Source organism: Rutidosis leptorrhynchoides, chromosome 1, assembly GCF_046630445.1.
Source record: "Rutidosis leptorrhynchoides isolate AG116_Rl617_1_P2 chromosome 1, CSIRO_AGI_Rlap_v1, whole genome shotgun sequence".
Lineage (NCBI taxonomy): Eukaryota > Viridiplantae > Streptophyta > Magnoliopsida > Asterales > Asteraceae > Rutidosis > Rutidosis leptorrhynchoides.
The window spans coordinates 464,684,211-464,704,389 of NC_092333.1; the positions used below are offsets into that span (position 1 = coordinate 464,684,211).

At 41.6% G+C, this 20,179-nt stretch overlaps 1 protein-coding gene across 1 annotated transcript; it reads left to right on the forward strand.

Moving 5' to 3' along the window:
- The first annotated feature begins 472 nt into the window (after positions 1-472).
- LOC139904409 (uncharacterized) lies at positions 473-1,750 on the forward strand. The gene has a single exon (XM_071886349.1). It carries the CDS (start codon positions 473-475, stop codon positions 1,748-1,750), a length of 1,278 nt encoding a protein of 425 aa, XP_071742450.1.
- The last annotated feature ends 18,429 nt before the right edge of the window (positions 1,751-20,179 follow it).

Genomic DNA, 20,179 nt, shown 5'->3' on the forward strand with positions numbered 1-20,179 from the left:
AGAAACCACCGTAGGGAAACTTTCAAGTTATGTCTCCGAAAGACCTCAAGTTAACCCAAACTCTCACAACAATAACCGTCAACAACACCATGACCAAAACAACAACACCACAAGGGTGATCCCTATTGAGGGCAACAACAACCAAAACCCTAGCTACCCAAATAGAAATGAAAATGTCAACGCCATAACCACTCAAAGCGGTCTCACTACCCAAGGAGTTGAAGAGCCACAACCACAACCCTTTATCACCCAAGAACCACTACCAAGCTTCGTTGAAGAAGATATCGGGGTTAGTAATGAGAAGGGTAAAGAAAAGGTTGATGCAACCGGGGTCAATGGTAATAATGCAAAAGGTCACGATGAAAAGGGTAAGGATAAGGGTAAAGAATCTTCAAAAATCACAAGACCGGTTCCATATCCAAAAGCTTTAAGAAAGGACAAGTTGGCGGCTCAATACAAAAAGTTCTAAGAAATGATGAAGAATGTGTCGGTCAACTTGCCTATTACCGATGTGCTTAAAGGGATGCCCAACTATGGACGCTTCATCAAAGAGTTAATCTCTCAAAAGGGTAAATATCATGAAGAAACGTTCTTCTTTATTGAAGAGGAATGCAACAAGATACTTGCATCAAGGCCAAGGATCCCTAAGAAGTTAGGTGATCCGGGAAAATTTGTTTTCCCATGCAAGTTTGGTGAATCGGAAGTGGTCAATGCACTAGCCGACTTGGGAGCAAGCATTAATTTAATGCCCCACTCACTTTATGAAAGACTTGGCCTTGGACCTCTCAAACCAACTAAAATCCGTATAAGATTGGCCAACCACTCGTTTGACACCGCAATTGGAATCGCCGAGGACATCTTGGTTAGCATTGACTCCTTGGTGTTCCCGGTTGATTTTGTTATCATGGAGATGAAGGAGGACCTTCAAGTCCCCCTCATCTTAGGTAGACCATTTCTTGCAACCGCCGACACCATCATCTTAGTACAACGTAACCAACTCAACATTGGAGTTAGTGATGAGCGTGTTACCATAAACATTCGGGAAGCTATGAAGCAACCGAGCAATACCGATGATGATGAGTGTTATGCCCTAGACCATATTGACCTTTATGTGGATGAAGAGCTTGAAAAGCTCTTGGGGGTAGATACTTCGGGTTTTAACCAAGTTTTTGAAAGTGATATTGTGGACTTAGAAGCCGATTTTAATGAATTGATGAATGTAAATGTTGATGATAATGAGCTTGAGGGTGAAACAATTCGGGAAGAGTCATTTGAGGCTATTCCTAACGAGGATAGATTTCAAATCAAATCCTCTTGGGAAGAACCTCCTACTCTTGAGCTAAAAGAGCTCCCCGAGCATCTTGAGTATGCTTTTCTTAAAGAATCGGGTCAATTACCGGTGATCATCTCTAAGAGACTCACCGTTGACCAAAAGTCAAAGCTTGTTTCACTTCTCAAGTCTCACCATAACGCAATTGCATGGAAAACCACGGATATCCCGGGGATAAATCCATCATATTGCACTCACAAAATCCTTATGGAAGAGAACTACAAACCGGTTGTCCAACGACAACGAAGACTTAACCCTAATATGAAGGATGTTGTGAAAAAGGAGGTTATTAAGTTGTTAGACGCGGGCCTAATTTACCCCATCTCGGACTCACCATGGGTGAGTCCCGTGCAAGTGGTTCCAAAAAAGGGCGGGACCACGGTGATCGTTAACGACCAAAATGAACTTGTCCCGACCTGAACCATCACGGGATGGCGTGTGTGTATCGACTATAGGCGCTTAAATGACGCCACACGGAAAGATCACTTTCCCCTTCCATACATCGATCAAATGATCGAGCGTTTAAGTGGAAAGGAATTTTATTGCTTTCTCGATGGGTTTTCGGGGTATTTCCAAATCCCCATTAACCCCATGGACCAAGAAAAAACGACCTTTACATGCCCATACGGTACGTTTGCATATCGCCGAATGCCCTTCTGGTTGTGTAACGCCCCGGGGACGTTCCAACGGTGTATGCTAGCGATTTTCTCGGATATGATTGAGGACTCCATGGAGGTTTTCATGGATGATTTCTCGGTTTTTGGAGACTCTTTCGACCATTTCCTCCATAACCTTGATAAAATGTTGACACGATGTGAGAAGGCTAATTTAGTGCTTAATTGGGAAAAATGCCATTTCATGGTAAATGAGGGGGTGGTATTAGGACACAAAATTTCTAAGGCGGGAATCGAGGTTGATAAAGCCAAAGTTACCGCCATCAAAGACTTACCCATACCCTCGGATGTTAAGGCAATCCGAAGCTTTCTAGGTCACGCGGATTCTACCGCCGGTTCATTAAGGATTTCTCTAAAATCGCTCGACCTATGACTAAATTTCTCGAAAAGGACCAACCTTTCTTATTTGACGACGCTTGTATCGAGGCTTTTAATTTACTTAAGGAGAAACTCGTTAACCCTCCAATCCTAATCTCTCCCGATTGGGATAAAGATTTCGAATTGATGTGTGACGCGAGCAATTATGCGCTCGGGGCGGTCCTTGGTCAAAGGGTTGACCAACATTTTCGACCGATCTATTATGCGAGTAAGACGTTGACCGGAGCACAATTGAACTACACCACTACCGAGAAAGAACTTCTCGCGGTGGTGTTCGCTTTTGATAAATTCCGTTCTTACCTTGTGCTCTCAAAAACGGTCGTATACACGGACCATTCCGCATTACGCTACCTTTTTCAAAAACAAGATTCCAAACATAGGTTGATTAGGTGGGTTCTTTTGTTGCAAGAGTTTGACATAGAAATTAAAGATAAGAAGGGGGCCGAAAACGTTGCGGCCGATCATTTGTCTAGGTTGGACAATCCCGGCTTGCAACCCCTAGATGAGTCAAAGATTCGGGATACTTTCCCGGACGAGCATTTGATGAGAATCGAGTTAGTAGACGAGGTCCCGTGGTTTGCCGATTATGCAAACTACTTAGCTTCGAATGTCTTAAGGAAAGGTCTCACGTACCAACAAAAGAAAAAATTCTTTAACGACCTTAGATATTATTTTTGGGACGAACCGGATTTGTTTCACGTTGGAGCGGATCAAATAATCCGAAGGTGCGTTTTTGGGCAAGAGGCCCGGGATATTTTGAGGGGATGTCATAGTGGACCCACGGGGGGCCACTTTGGACCGAATCACACCGCGAAAAAGGTGTTTGACTCGGGATTTTATTGGCCCACCATTTTTAAGGATACACATGAATTGGTAAAACATTGTGACTCATGCCAAAAGTCCGGCTCCATCTCAAAGAGGGATGAGATGCCTCAAACCGGGATTCAAATATGTGAAGTATTCGACGTGTGGGGCCTAGATTTCATGGGGCCATTCCCAAACTCGAATAAAAACCTTTATATTTTGGTAGCGGTTGACTATGTTTCGAAATGGGCCGAGGCTAAGGCCTTGCCAACGAATGATGCTAGAGTTGTAGTGAAATTTTTGAAAAGCTTGTTTGCTAGGTTTGGGGTACCAAAAGCATTAATTTCGGATCGAGGAACCCACTTCACGAATCACCTCATGGAAAAAGTTATGGAAAAATACGGTGTGGTTCATAGGTTCTCGACCCCTTACCATCCACAAACTAGCGGTCAAGTGGAAAATACCAACCGAGCCTTGAAAAGAATCCTAGAAAAGACGGTCCAAAATAACCCTAAGATTTGGTCCACCAAGTTAGAAGACGCATTGTGGGCGTTTAGGACCGCCTTTAAAACACCCATTGGGACAACACCTTTTAGACTAGTGTATGGTAAGGCTTGTCACCTACCGGTTGAGATAGAACATAGGGCTTATTGGGCGATAAAAGAGGTTAACTTAGATTTGACCAAGTCAAAAGAGAAACGGGTCATGCAACTTCACGAATTGGAGGAATTAAGGTTAGAAGCATATGAGAACTCATTATCATATAAGGAGAAAACAAAGAAGTGGCATGATGCCCGATTGAAAGGCCCTAAGGAATTTCACCCAAACGATAAAGTGCTTGTTTTTAACTCGAGGTTCAAATTCTCACCGGGGAAACTTAAATCTAGGTGGTCGGGTCCTTATGTGGTAAAGAGGGCGTATCCCACGGGCTATGTGGAATTGTATGGAAATGGAAACACCTTCAAGGTAAACGGTCATCGGCTAAAGATTTACAATGATGAAGTCAATGCTTTCGAGCTTGATGACATCAAGCTTTACTCCAAATAACATCTTTGTGGCAAAACGGGTCTTGTGATGGACCCGTGATCAAAAACTATCACATTTGTGTATGATGTCACTGCAAAGATATGGCCGAAACGGACGGTTTTATTTCCGCGGTGTCGTTAGGTCGCAGGATGTCTGATTCGGTTGATCAAGGCAGCACACAGTCGTTTTGTTATTTATATTTTGCGGGGCCTAAATTACTTTACTTTCTAAGGTGTAGAAGTGTAAGTTAACCTAGTGTCGAATTTTTATGCTGATTAACGAATTGAAGATCAAGTGGATAATTGTCTTTTATTTAAATTACCTGGATAGAATATAGTAGTTGGTTTTAACTAAAGGCCCTAAATGCGAAAAAGTAAAAAGGTGGGAGGATATCCGGAGTATGAAGATCAGGGAAATGTTGACCAAGATATCAGTATTGGGTTAGGTTGAGGTAATTATGCTTATGTTAAGGCTATGTTTGGACTGATGTAGATCTGGTTGGATGAGCCAATTACACAGACCTACTTGTCTCTGACTCTCGGAGTTCTCTTTGAGCAGTGAGAAGTATGTCACTTGGTCGTATAACTGAAGCGTACAATACCTCGGAGGTTATCCTAAGTAAGGCACTAGGTGTGTTAGTGGGTTGAGCTCTAATCCTAACCCCCGTTATCAGTTTAGGTAACTGAATAACAGCGTGCCGTGTTGATTGAACACTGATCACAAACGGAAGGAGTCCGTTGGTTTAAGTTGGCAAAACCTTATATGATAACTAACTACCGTTACTTCATACTAGTGAGATCACAACGAAACAAACATTATACAGCATTACAGTTAACAGGCTGATAGTAAAGCAGATAGAAACCTAAAGAGCACCTAAACAGTTGATATGACTAAGTCCTAAGGCAACAATCAGACAAGAACATGCAATAGGCTTGGGTCATACAATAAAGGCACTAACTAGATCTTAACAGCTCCTAAGAGGTCTCTTCGAAACAATCAATAGGTATACTAGGTCATTCATGTCTCAATTCCTAGGTTCCGTGTCCTAAAAGTGCATTAGATGCCTCTCGAGAACTCCGGCCATACCGAGTTCATAGAATCTTCAGATACAGTATAACCAGGGGTCTTAATCCTATGAAGTAGCTAATTTCATATAGGTGGACAAGTCCTGATCACAACCTAAGTTGGTCAATCCTTAAGATGCTAGCATACAAATCTATCAGACTTCCTAGTTCAGCAGTATAACAATAACCGTACTATATTAACATAATTACACTAACCCAAACTTCTATCATGGCAACATACAGATAAATTAAGCAATCATGGCAATATCAGAACGCTTTATTAAACAATAAGAGTAAGGATACATGTTTAATACAAAATATAGGCGTACCGGATAAAAGCCTGAAAAGCCGGACTTAATCTGCCCCGGGATCCGAGGGACTCGGATTATCCTCCGAAAAGTAGAAACTAACTAACTACTACTAAAAACTACCTAAGAAAAGTGAAAATATGATTTGTGTTGCAAGTTGAGTGTGTTGAAAATGAGTGGAGAGAGCCCCTTTAAATAGGCAACGTTTTCAGCCAAATCCGGCCGGCAAGCCGGATGGCAAGCCGGATCCGTGCTGCCAGGCCGGATGGTGGGGTGAATTTGGCAGGCCGGATCCATACGGCAAGCCGGATTGGCAAGCCGTATGGCAAGCCGGATCCGTGCCCTGGTCAGCCTTGTTTCCTGGATCGTAACTTGATTTCTTGACTTTCACCGTTTTCGCTCTAGATTCTTCGTTTTAGCTCCGTTTTGCTTGATTCTTTTTGCATCGCCTTTGTAATCACTTGATCTACAAAACCAACCGAAAAAACGATAATTTTGCCGATAAAGTTTTAATCTTTATTGTTTTAGGCCTTGATTTAGGGGGTAAAAACGTGACTTTTTGCCCGATATCAAATACCCCATACTTAGCTTTGCTTGTCCTCAAGCAAATAAGCGGGAATATCGGGTTCTTTCTAATGGATTCTTCTTTTGCCCTACCCGTAGATCTTTTTATTATGCCTTCATCGGAAGTCGGTTCATCGTTCGAAAGTATTAGAAAAAAGTTTCGAACTTAGATGATTTGGTCTCCAGATTTCAGTTTCGTCCATAGTGGAAAAGGCGTACTTCCCAACTCTCAGATGTAGAGTATACATGATCAGGCTCCTCACAGACGGATCACTCATATCACTCAAGTGTTTAGGGTGTCCTATCCTATTTGTATTGTCGCTCAGAAGTCAGTCGTGTAACAGCTCGCATCATAGGCTTGGTAAAGCATCGATATCTCCACCGGTTAAATGAGGACGGCACTGATCTTCTTCCTAGGCATTCTTTCAAGAGGAAGACGGGTTATAGGGTTTTGGATGGAAATATATGGATGTTGGTGAAAGGGATCCAGATCTTTCGATTTTTGAGAGAATTGATAGACTTTGATTCTTCAGAGTATCCTTTTCGGATAGATAATGGCTGAGAATTCCGTAAAGATTTTTCTTCGAAAGAGGCGGATTTTGCTAAGACTTTGTCTAGAATTTTTTCTTTTGCTCTTCCATTGTTCTTCTTCAGGGCATTTTTTTCGGGTTTCTTTTTGCCTTATTTAGAGACTTTGCTCTTAGAGACTTTGCTCTTTCAATCATTTTTTTTTTTCCGGCATACCCTTTCTTCATAACTTTTGTCTTCTTGTTCCTGGTGCCCGGAGAGGAAGTGATAATCACTGAAAATAGGTCTTTGACCTATCAAAAACAATCAGGGTTTCGGAATCTTTTGACTAGTGCTTTTGAAGCGAATTTGATCGATCTATCTCTTCATTGATCTCTGGATCTTTGGTGAAATGGAAAGGGAAATGAAATGGTGTATGGTGTATTTGGGAGTGAATTTGGGGTGAATATTTCTGATTCTTCAACTCGCGTTGTGAGTTGGTCTGGTTGAAATTACGTGGAAATGGAAACGGAAACGGAAGGTTTTTGTCTTCTCTATTCGGAATGATTTCGGAAGGAGTATCGCACCTGCACCACGTATGGCGCTCACTAACCATTGGCCTTGAAACGTATGTCTGAACCAAGTTCTAACTTGAACTGTACACCGGCACGCTCATCAATTGAAATAACAAAGTACTGTCGATTTGATGGGTCGTACAGATACTTTGGGTCCAAAATCCTCACTTTTTAAGAGTAGGGGTCGTGCTTGATCATGCGTAGCCTTTAACATACTTTCTTGAAAGAAATCTTTTGACACAAAACATTAGTTCTAGCTTAACCGTTCCGTTCTAATAAATGTTCCGAAAACCGATTTCTAGCAATTTTATTAGATCTTTTGGGCAAAAACAAAGTAAGAATTTTTCAAAATTACCCAATATCCATAGCTTAATTACTTTTGGACAAAAGAATTTTTCAAAACCTGGCGTTTTATGGTTACTTGTCTTGAAATTTTGACCTTAAGAATCTTACCCATTACCCCACACTTAGAAGAACATTGTCCCTAATGTTCTCTAGAAGAATATTAATACTTTGTAAATTAAGGACATGCCTTCTAAAATTCTAAGTTGCTTGCGGGGGTAACCCCACACTTAGAGATTTTAGTGTGTTATAATTTAAATAGTTTGAGGAACGATTACTTCCCTATGGTCGCGTTACTTTCCTAGTGCTGGCCTCCTAGGGTCCATCTCCTACCTACCAGTCTCTTGTATAATGATAATTCTGCATGAAGAACAAAAGAGAAAGGCAGCATTTCCACTATATAACAACTTTTCAATACAATACTTTTCAAAAGATAAAAACTGAAACATAAATGTAAAAATAAAGAAAAGGTAGTCTAGAGGATACTATCCTGATGTGTAGGCTCTAAAAGATATCTGAAATCATCCTCATCCAAGTCCAAACCCGGCAGGTGCTCAAAAGTGTCTCCCGTATCCAAATCAGGTCCCAACAAAGAATCTAGACATAAGTCTGCTGGTAGCTCCAGGTGAGATAGGTCTGTGAGAGGATCCTCATCGGGTATGGTTCCCGTGATCTCAAAAACCTGGGCCGTTGGTGGCTCCACTGAAATCGGAATGGTCACTAGATGACAACCATCTGGCAATGCTGTGGCTGGAGTCGGCTCTGCAACTGGGGCTGGCGGCATAGTAGGCGTAGCAGTAGCATGCGGAGGCATAGCAACAGAGTGGACCGATGCTGGCGTAGACTGCCCAGGCGTTGACCGTCGTGATGTTTGGGCACGAGGTACTAGCCTATATGCTGACGGGCCTAGGGTAGCACGAGGCATCTCTTCACGACGGAAGTATGCTCGCAGAGCTGTATAAAGGCTCTGCTGATCCCTAAGTAGCGTCCACGCAACATCTGGGTCGCTCAGTGTAGCTCCATAGTGGATAGATATCGGCGGCTCATATGAATCTGACAGTGGTGAATGCTCGGCCGGTCTCCTGGCTAGACGTCTGGATCGTCTGACCGGGGGAGACGGTGGCGCTGTGCTAATATCTTCCTCGATGCTCTGTAGTACCAGTCTCCTGGGGCCTAGCTGCCCTGTGGACGGCCTGTGCTGTCCGGTACTGCTCCCTGATGAATATACGACAGGAGTCCTCCTCCTGCGTACAGGCAAGCTAGCTGATGCTCCTGAACTTGGCATAATATTGCCTAAAAACACATCAAACAAAACCGTGAGCACTAAGCGCAAGTATGGCGCTTAGTTGGTTAGTAAAGAAATAATATCTCAAGACTGAAAATAATTTGAAAGAAAATAAGTAATAAATGAAAAGGATAAGCAAGGGGTGCCTCCCAAGAGCGCTTTGTTTATCAAGTCGTTACAGCTCGACTTTCCTGGTCTTCAAGATGGATCGAAGGAGAAAAGGTGTTCCTCCTTCTCGTGGTCTTCTAGATATGCCTTCAACCGGTGGCCATTAACCTTGAAATTTCCTGTAGGTCCTTCCAACTCCACAGCTCCGTGTGGAAAAGCGTGTACAACTTTGTATGGGCCACTCCATCTTGATCTAAATTTTCCCACGAACTTCTTGAACCTAGAATTGAAGAGAAGAACCTTATCTCCAGGAGCGAACTTTGTAGGAATTAATTTGGCATCATGCGTGAGTTTCGTTCGTTCCTTGTAGATATACGACGTTTCATATGCTTGGTCTCTCAATTCGGCGAGTTCGTTCATCTGCATCTTTCTGTGTTTACCGGTAACTGAGGGATCGAGATTGCAGGTCTTCAGCGCCCAGAGAGCTTTGTATTCAAGTTCTAACGGAAGATGACATGCTTTCCCATAGATCATTCTGTAGGGTGTAGTTCCTAGAGGATTCTTGTAGGCAGTCTGGAATGCCCACAGAGCATCGTCTAACTTCTCAGCCCATTTATTTCCATGATGGCCGACAGTGCGTTCTAATATCCTTTTAAGTGCTCTGTTCGTGACCTCTGCCTGTCCATTGGTCTGCGGATGATAGGCAGTGGACATCTTGTGGGTAACTCCGTATTGCTGCATCACCTTCATAAACTGAGTGTTACAGAAGTGTGTGCCTCTATCACTAATGATTGAACGGGGAGCTCCAAATCTGCAGAATAGTCTTTTCAGAAAATTTGTGACGACTTTGGCATCGTTTGTCGGAAATGCTTGAGCTTCCACCCATCTGGAGACGTAATCGACTGCTACGAGGACGTACTCTTTCCCGTTAGACTTTGGGAAAGGGCCCATAAAGTCTAATCCCCATATATCGAAGATTTCGCAATCTTGGATATTAGTCATAGGCATCTCGTTCTTCATAGAGATATTGCCTTGTCTTTGGCATGCGTCGCAACGCTTTACAAGCTCTTGCGCATCTCGAAATATAGATGGCCAGTAGAATCCTGATTCGTAGACTTTTCTTGCTGTTAAGTTCGCTCCATGATGACCTCCAGTTGGTCCATGATGACATTGGTGAAGAATCCCTGCTGCTTGCTTCTCATCTACGCACCTCCTGATTATCTGATCAGGGCAAATTCTAAACAGGTAAGGATCTTCCCAGCAGTAGTACTTGGAATCCCTGAAGAACTTCCTTCTTCGGGAGGTACTCATCCCTTTCTGTACTACTCCGGCAACTAAATAGTTGGCCATGTCAGCATACCACGGGGTATCTGTAAACTGTGATCCTATGTGAGTTTGTCCTAAACTCATAAGCTGTTCTTCCGGAAACTTATCTCTGATATCTTGTTCTGCAAGCTTTTCCATCGTTGGGTCCTCCAAACGACTAAGATGATCTGCTGCGACGTTCTCGGCTCCTTTCTTGTCTTTAATCTCGATGTCGAATTCTTGAAGGAGTAAGATCCATCGTAGGAGTCTTGGCTTTGCGTCTTGCTTTGTGAAAAGATATTTGAGGGCTGAGTGATCGGTGTAGACCGTAGTCTTGGACAAGATAAGATAGGAACGGAATTTGTCGAAGGCGAATACTACGGCTAGCAGCTCCTTCTCCGTGGTAGTGTAATTCTCTTGAGCGCCGGTTAAGGTTTTGCTGGCGTAATAGATTGGATGAAAGTGTTTATCTACCCGTTGTCCAAGCACTGATCCAACTGCGAAATCGCTCGCATCACACATGATCTCAAATGGTAGACTCCAGTCAGGAGCTATCATGATTGGTGCATGTGTTAGCTGCTCTTTCAGAAAGTTGAATGCTTTTCTACATTCTTCATCAAACACAAACGGGACTTCCTTCCCCAGAAGATGAGTGAGAGGTCGGGTGACCTTTGAGAAATCCTTAATGAAGCGTCGGTAGAAACCGGCGTGTCCTAGAAAACTCCTCACCGCTCTTACTGTGGTGGGTTCTGGAAGTTTTGAGATGGTCTCAATCTTAGCCTTATCAACTTCTATTCCTGCTTTGGAGATCTTATGTCCTAAAACTATCCCTTCTTTTACCATGAAGTGACATTTTTCCCAATTGAGAACTAGATTCGACTCTTCACACCGGGTGAGCATCTTGTCAAGGTTTGACAGACATGAATCAAAGGTACTTCCATAGACCGAGAAGTCGTCCATGAAGACTTCCATACAACGCTCAATCATGTCGTGGAATATTGCCACCATGCATCGCTGAAAGGTAGCGGGTGCATTGCATAGCCCGAAGGGCATATGACGATAGGCGAATGTTCCATAAGGACAAGTAAAGGTTGTTTTCTCCTGGTCCTTTGGGTCGAGGGGAATTTGAAAATAGCCGGAAAAACCGTCTAGGAAACAGTAGTACTCGTTTCCTGATAGACGTTCCAACATCTGATCAATAAAAGGTAACGGAAAATGATCCTTCCGGGTTGCATCGTTAAGTTTACGATAGTCTATGCAAACCCTCCAACCGGTGACCTCCCGAGTTGGAATAAGTTCATTATTCTCGTTTTGAATAACGGTCGTTCCTCCTTTTTTGGGTACCACTTGAACAGGACTGACCCATGGTGAGTCTGAGATCGGATAGACCAGACCGGCGTCCAGAAGTTTGATTACTTCTTTCTTGACGACTTCTTGAATCATAGGGTTAACCCTTCTTTGCCTCTGAACTGATGGCTTGAAATCGTCTTCCATGAAGATCTTATGGGTGCAATAGTTGGGGCTGATCCCTTTGATGTCGGAGATCTTCCAAGCGATTGCCTTCTTATGTGATTTCAGCACTTGAATCAATTTAGCCTTCTCCTGCGGCTTGAGGTCTTTCGATATGATTACAGGGAGTTGCGATTCTCCTTCTAAGAATGCATACTCCAGATTGTCGGGTAACTTCTTCAATTCTAATTCAGGAGGCTCCTCGATAGACGGCTTCATTCTAGCTATCTCCTCACGATCTAGCGAGTCGTACCTCTCCTGGAATTCTGATTCTTCAGTAGCGGTCACTGATGCTATCTGTTCTTCATTTCTGGAAATTGTCCTTCTCAATGCTTCCTCTTCAGAAACTTCCTCTTTAGTTTCGAAGGTAGGTTCGGGAAAATCCCCACAGTCTTCCCTTGACTGGGGTTCCTGATATACCGGAATGAAATCTGACTCTTCATTCGGTCTTCTCCTAAGTAGAGGTAGGGGAATGCCTTGTCCTAGCGGTGCTACTTGAATAGTACTGCCAATAAGGTTGCTTCCAGAGAGGGGAGATGTGTGTCGACTGAGATTTATGGCGGGATGATCATCAAGATTTCCTTGAGGAGGTGTAGAGAACAGATCCTTAAAAATTTGATCTTGACTGCAAATAGCCATGGTCTCTTCCAGGTATTCGTTGACGAGTTATTGAAAAGAATCAGAGAGATTCACATCCTCTTCCTTAGGATGGTTCATGAGGCGATCAACATTGAATGTGATTTCTTCTTCTCCAACCCTTAACTTCAGTGATTTCTCATGAACGTCAATTATGGCCTTGGCAGTGTTTAGGAATGGTCTGCCAAGAATGAGTGGGACCTTCGTGTCTTCCTCAATATCCATAATGACGAAGTCAACGGGGAATGCAAACTTATCCACTCTAACTAGGACATCCTCAGCTATTCCCCTAAGGATCTTAACTGATCTGTCCGCGAGTTGGATAGTCATCCTGGTTGGTCTTAAATCGTTTAATCCTAGCTTTTTGAATAATGAATAGGGCATTAGGTTTACACTGGCTCCTAAGTCTGCTAAAGCATTACTAATCTGGACATCTTGCAGGTAGCAAGGTACCGTAAATCTTCCTGTATCTCCTAACTTAGGGGGAATTCCATGCTGTAACACTAATGAGCATTCTTCACTTAAGGGCAAGCTAACTATCTCTCTTAATCTCTCTTTGTTTGAAAGCAGTTCTTTGAAAAATTTAGCACAGTTTGGCATTTCTACTAAAGCATCTACTAGACGTACATTCAAATGTAAATTCTTGATAATGTCCCAATACTTGGCAAATTGTGCCTCTTGTTTTTCCTTCCTAAGCCTACCTGGGAAAGGTATGCGGGCGCGCGGAATGGGTTCCGGGGCCTTAGGAGAGATAGGTTCCGGTGGATTGACAACTGGGTCAATTGGCACAGGTTCCTTATCGGAAAAATCTTGTATAGGTACATTAACCGTTGTTTCTTTTCCTCCTCGAGTGATTACGAGGGCATCAAACTCACTACACTCTAATTCAATTTTAGTGGTTAAACTTTTAAGCGTAAGCTGGAAATTCGTGATTAATTCTTCAAAAGTCTTTATCAAAGTGTCGAACTTGTTTTGGCATTCTATGACTTGAAGGTTTATCATATATTGTTTTTTCATAAATTCAGCTAAAATTTCCTTAGAGTGGAGAGTAGGTTTGTGCAATGGAAATATTATATTATGATCCGAGCTATTGTGCTGTTTGTGTGCCCATCTAGGGTAAGGATACCTTAGAGTGGTTCTGGTAGCATCGGACTTATTAGGAATCTGTAAACTTTGAAGAGTGAGGGTGAGATCTTGTAACCTGGTTTCCAACATTTTTACCGTATGCGTGAAGACGTCATCCTTCTCAGCAGCTTCATTGTTCCAGCTTTCCTGTTGTGTGGCTATCGTGTCCAAGAGATCCCATGCTTCATCTGCTGTTCGAGACATGAAATTGCCTTGCGAGGCCATGTCTAGGAGAGACTTATCATCCTTGGTCAAACCATTGTAAAGTGTACAGATTATGTCTGCCCGACTTAACGAATGATCCGGACATCTTTTAAGCATCATCTTTACTCTATTCCATGCTAGACACAATGACTCATTTTTTTTTTTGGGAAAAGTTAGTGATGTCATTTCTTAAACAGGTTTGCAGGGAGGGTGGATAATATTTGTTTAGAAATTTAGTGGCCAAATCCTCCCACGTATGAATTGAATTCGGGTTAAGTGCATCAAACCATGCTGAAGCGTGTTTAGAAAGCGAATATTGAAAAAGATGCAGTTTTAAAATGTTTTTCTCGTTTACGTTCTTCTTAAAAGAGTCAACCAGACTGATAAATTTGTTTATATGAAAGTTAGGATCGTCAGTCGGTAATCCTTGAAATTTACAGATCATACTGACTAGTTTAATCATGTGTGAACTGATTTCAGGAATTCCTTCGGTTCCTAAGGTGATTGGTCCTCCTCTTTCCTCTAAGCATGATTTATGCATAGAAGCAAGGATGTCTTGTTGTTCCATTTTTTTAGGTTTTCTAGATTTTATAAAAAGAAAAAGACTTAAAAGTAACTTTTAGAAAATATTAATTTACTAAAAGAATCGATAATTTAATAAAAACAATTATTCTTGAAAGTCGGTCGCTAACCAGATCGGATATCTTAACTGATAGGACTTCTTACAGATTACTCGTATAGAGGTGGCCAGGCCGACAACGGAGAGGCAGGATCCTTTTGGTTCCAATATAATTGGAGACTATTCGGAAAATCCAATAACCAACGTCCGTGTATAATTGTCTTTCTTAGACACCACCAAACAATACTTTGTCTGCTTAAAATCTTTCTCGATCAAAATATTCGATCCCCGGCAGCGGCGCCAGAAAACTTGATGTCACTGCAAAGATATGGCCGAAACGGACGGTTTTATTTCCGCGGTGTCGTTAGGTCGCAGGATGTCTGATTCGGTTGATCAAGGCAGCACACAGTCATTTTGTTATTTATATTTTGCGGGGCCTAAATTACTTTACTTTCTAAGGTGTAGAAGTGTAAGTTAACCTAATGTCGAATTTTTATGCTGATTAACGAATTGAAGATCAAGTGGATAATTGTCTTTTATTTAAATTACCTGGATAGAATATAGTAGTTGGGTTTAACTAAAGGCCCTAAATGCGAAAAAGTAAAAAGGTGGGAGGATATCCGGAGTATGCAGATCAGGGAAATGTTGACCAAGATATCAGTATTGGGTTAGGTTGAGGTAATTATGCTTATGTTAAGGCTATGTTTGGACTGATGTAGATCTGGTTGGATGAGCCAATTACACAGACCTACTTGTCTCTGACTCTCGGAGTTCTCTTTGAGCAGTGAGAAGTATGTCACTTGGTCGTATAACTGAAGCGTACAATACCTCGGAGGTTATCCTAAGTAAGGCACTAGGTGTGTTAGTGGGTTGAGCTCTAATCCTAACCCCCGTTATCAGTTTAGGTAACTGAATAACAGCGTGCCGTGTTGATTGAACACTGATCACAAACGGAAGGAGTCCGTTGGTTTAAGTTGGCAAAACCTTATATGATAACTAACTACCGTTACTTCATACTAGTGAGATCACAACGAAACAAACATTATACATCATTACAGTTAACAGGCTGATAGTAAAGCAGATAGAAACCTAAAGAGCACCTAAACAGTTGATATGACTAAGTCCTAAGGCAACAATCAGACAAGAACATGCAATAGGCTTGGGTCATACAATAAAGGCACTAACTAGATCTTAACAGCTCCTAAGAGGTCTCTTCGGAACAGTCAATAGGTATACTAGGTCATTCATGTCTCAATTCCTAGGTTCCGTGTCCTAAAAGTGCATTAGATGCCTCTCGGGAACTCCAGCCATACCGAGTTCATAGAATCTTCAGATACAGTATAACCAGGGGTCTTAATCCTATGAAGTAGCTAATTTCATATAGGTGGACAAGTCCTGATCACAACCTAAGTTGGTCAATCCTTAAGATGCTAGCATACAAATCTATCAGACTTCCTAGTTCAGCAGTATAACAATAACCGTACTATATTAACATAATTACACTAACCCAAACTTCTATCATGGCAACATACAGATAAATTAAGCAATCATGGCAATATCAGAACGCTTTATTAAACAATAAGAGTAAGGATACATGTTTAATACAAAAGATAGGCGTACCGGATAAAAGCCTGAAAAGCCGGACTTAATATGCCCCGGGATCCGAGGGACTCGGATTATCCTCCGAAAAGTAGAAACTAACTAACTACTACTAAAAACTACCTAAGAAAAGTGAAAATATGAATTTTGTTGCAAGTTGAGTGTGTTGAAAATGAGTGGAGAGAGCCCCTTTAAATAGGCAAAGTTTTCAGCCAAATCCGGCCGGCAAGCCGGATGGCAAGCCGGATTTGGCAAGCCGGATCCGTGCTGCCAGGCCGGATGGTGGGGCGGATTTGGCAGGCCGGATCCATACGGCAAGCCGGATTGGCAAGCCGTATGGCAAGCCGGATCCGTGCCCTGGTCAGCCTTGTTTCCTGGATCGTAACTTGATTTCTTGACTTTCACCGTTTTCGCTCTAGATTCTTCGTTTTAGCTCCGTTTTGCTTGATTCTTTTTGCATCGCCTTTGTAATCACTTGATCTACAAAACCAACCGAAAAAATGATAATTTTGCCAATAAAGTTTTAATCTTTATTGTTTTAGGCCTTGATTTAGGGGGTAAAAACGTGACTTTTTGCCCGATATCAGTGTATATGTTCATTTTTACCTTGCATTTCATGTAGGATTGTATGATATTCTTGTTTTGATAGTTGCATTTGCATTTAGCTGCATTTCATGCATTTTGGAAAGCTGCAAAATGTTAAGGTTAATTTGTGAATGAATTGAATTGAGTTTGTATTTTGGAAAAAACTGCTCCAGGTGTAGGAGCGGCGCTCTTGCTTAAGGAGCGGCGCTTTTGGAAGCTCTGGAGCGGCGCACCTTCTATAGGTGCGGCGCTTTTGACGACAACTTTGGAACAAATTTGATCAGTAGCCAGAAGCGGCGCTCCACAAACTTATGAGCGGCGCTCTTAGTGCCCAGGAGCGGCGCACCTATTTAAAGTGCGGCGCACGTGCACCTGATACTTTAAAAGTCGTGAAAACTCATCAAAATTCAAATGTTTCTTTCACCCACTTCATTTTTCTCTCTCTAAAACGGCTACACTCCGAAAATTTGGAACTCTTGCTCCAAAATAACATCTTTTGTGAAGATTTCTTGTACTTTTATCAACATTTAACATGAGTCAAGTAAGATCTATGCTCCATTAACACTTTTCTTTAAAAGATTGCATGATTCTTGCTATGCTCTTACTTTTAATTGTTGCTTGATCTCTGAACATTTGATGATATTTGTGACAAATTAATGATAGATTCTAGTTATTCTCATGATTCCTAACATGATTTATGTGTTTGATTTCACAAATTGAGATTTTGAATTTCTAGGGTTCATCCTAATTTGGGGGTTTTTGAAATTGATGATTAATTGGGGGTTTAATGATGAAATTGGTTGCAATACACTTCTATAACATGCTTCAATTAAAAAGAATCAGGATTTCATGCTTGTATGCTTCACATTTCACATTAGGGTTCTTGATTTTTGGGCATGTTGACTTTGTTTGACCAATTTGGGTGACCTTTTGACTTAAGCTTCTAATAAAGTAGATGATTATTGTTTTATGGCTAATTGATTTATGGTTTGCATGCTATTAGTCTTAATCTCAATTTGACTTTTCAATTTGGATTAAAAGATGACTTTTGCATGTGCGCAATTTTGACCATACTTGTTCTTTATGAAGCTTATTGTCTCAAATTAAATGTAGGGGGGTACGTTGCCCCATTGTTTTCGATATGAAACAACCACTTCATCCTAACGCCATAACATTGTTTGTGCATTCATTGTTTTATTGAGTATATTTCAGGGAAGTTCTTCAAATGTAGAAGGGCGTGACAAGATCACCGATGCCCATGAATGGTTGCAAAAGCTTTTGTCGGACAAAACAATTCAATTCAAGGTGGTCAATAGGATTCACATGCCGGTGGTCCCGGCCAGGTTCATCAACTGGACCGACTTTGAATTAGCGGGTTTAGGTTATCAACTTAGAGAGACATTCACGGTTGAAGATGACAACAAGGTTAAGCATCCATGGGAGATGCTACTTTACATGAAAGAAAGCGTTTACCCGTTGTTAACCCGTGAGTTCTTATCAACTCTTAGGGTTGATTTCAAGGTCATCTCCCCATGGATTCGCAACTACCTTCGGTTTAGGCTAGGCGGAATGGAATGGCAAATGGGCATGGCTCAATTCATAGAATGCTTAGGGCTCTACACCGATTCGGATCCCGTCTCTACCTTTGAATACTTAGCAAAATGTGAAACCTACAATCCGAATGAGTTTGATCCAAAGCAAGCATGGAGCGAAATTAGTTATGAACAATTAACCCCTAAAAATCAAGTTCCGGGAGCACTCAAAGGCCCCATCCTTCGTTGCATCCAAAAGTTCATTGCCAACTCGGTCTTTCACCGAACGGAGGGGGTCGACAAAATGACAATGTTTGACATTTGGTTGGTTCATGGTATCTACAAAAGGGAGCATCTTCACATTCCAAACCTCATCGCAAGCTATCTATTTGACCCAAGTGGCGAGAAATCGGAGCTTCCAAGTGTTGGTGGTCACTATGTCACTCGAATCGCTAAGTTTTTGAAAGTCAATCTTAATGAATCGGATGAGTTGCCAATGGAGTGATTGGGGTATCATGAATGCATGAGTAAGCATCCCGTGGTGGCACACAAGCAATATGTGGAGTTTCGGTAATTAATCCTTATCATGGTTTGTGAAATACTTTTATCAACGCACCGGCATGTAACCTAACTTTATTTGGCATTGTGTGTGTGGAACTTGAAATAATTGATTCGTTGTGAGGTAGTAGACTCATATTGCTACTCTCACACATAATCATTTTAAACTTTGTAATAATGCAACAATGCGCGTGCGTGGATAATATTGTGGTTGTTTGTATGTTCTTGCTTGTGTGGTTCTTAGTGGCAGGATTCACGATATTGATGATTGATCCAATCCTGGCATTAAGTTCAGGCGTCAAGCTCATCAACTTTGCAATAATTTGGTGATTAAGTTTCTCGATTGGTAACGACAAAAGATCATTTGATCTACTCCGATTTTTATTTTCTCTTCTCTTCTCTATTCAATTTCAAAATGCCCCTCAATTTTCTAAAAATTCTTTCGTTTAATACAATGAGGGCATTGCATCAAACTAAATGTATGGGGGGAGAGTAAATCTCGGGTCATTTTGAACTTTTTCGGGTTGAACTTATCACATACGCTCTTTAATTGCTAAAACTTGCATTGTTGATCAATTTTTGGAACAAGTTTTTAACCAATTACATTAACCAACATCATAAACATCTAAATTGGTTAAAACTTGTGAAAATTTTAAAAATTTTTAGAAAAAGTAAAGTCTTTTTCCATTGTGCTTCAATTCTTTGGGGAAGTAAAGTCTTCCCCTATTTTGGCAATTGCAACACCAAGTGGAAGTAAAGTCTTCCACTTTCATGAAATTTTGTGCTTCAAATGATAAACATCAAAAGAGAAAAATCAAAACCGAGTGTTTAAAGCTTCGTGCTTTAGCACTTTCTGGATGACTCAAGTCCATCCACTTTGGTAGGGAGTAAAGTCTCCCGAATTTCGTACTACTTGGTGTGGGACACTTCCTAATCTACACCATTTCATATTGACATTGGTTGTTTCATCATTTCAAGATGGCTCAACCGATGTATCATACCGAGGGAAGAGGAGCCACCGAGCTTCAACGTATGCTGTCTTCTTGATGAAGAGCAATGGCCTTGTGCTAGTGTTGCTAGACAACACAACCCGTAGCCAAAAGCTATGGCACCTTGTTGAGATTTCAACTAACGGAAAGGTAGTAACTACTTCCTACCTTTTCTTAAAATAAGCATAAAAGCTTGTTATGTGGGAAGTAGAAAAAATCAAACACTTGGAAGTAAAGTCTTCCAAGTAATCTCGGGTACCAACCTTGAAAGTAAAGTCTTTCAAGTTAAGTTTTTGTTCCAAACTTGGGAGTTAAAGTCTCCCAAGTAAAGTTGTCTCATTTAGGGAGTAAAGTCTCTCTAACCGAGTGTTAAAGGTTTCATCTTTATCACTCGAGTGTGGTTCATACCCGCTCGTCAAGGAATTCAATTCCGCCCACAAAATTTGGAATTGACGAATATCTTATTTTGGCCACGTGGGGCTCCAATTCCGCGAACCTCCTTCAATGCTTTCGCCCTACTATGAGAGAAACCATAGAGTTGTGATAGAAAGCT

Coding starts and splice junctions, on each gene's coding strand:
- LOC139904409 (XM_071886349.1), top strand. CDS start 473: ATGATGAAGAATGTGTCGGTCAACTTGCCTATTACCGATGTGCTTAAA.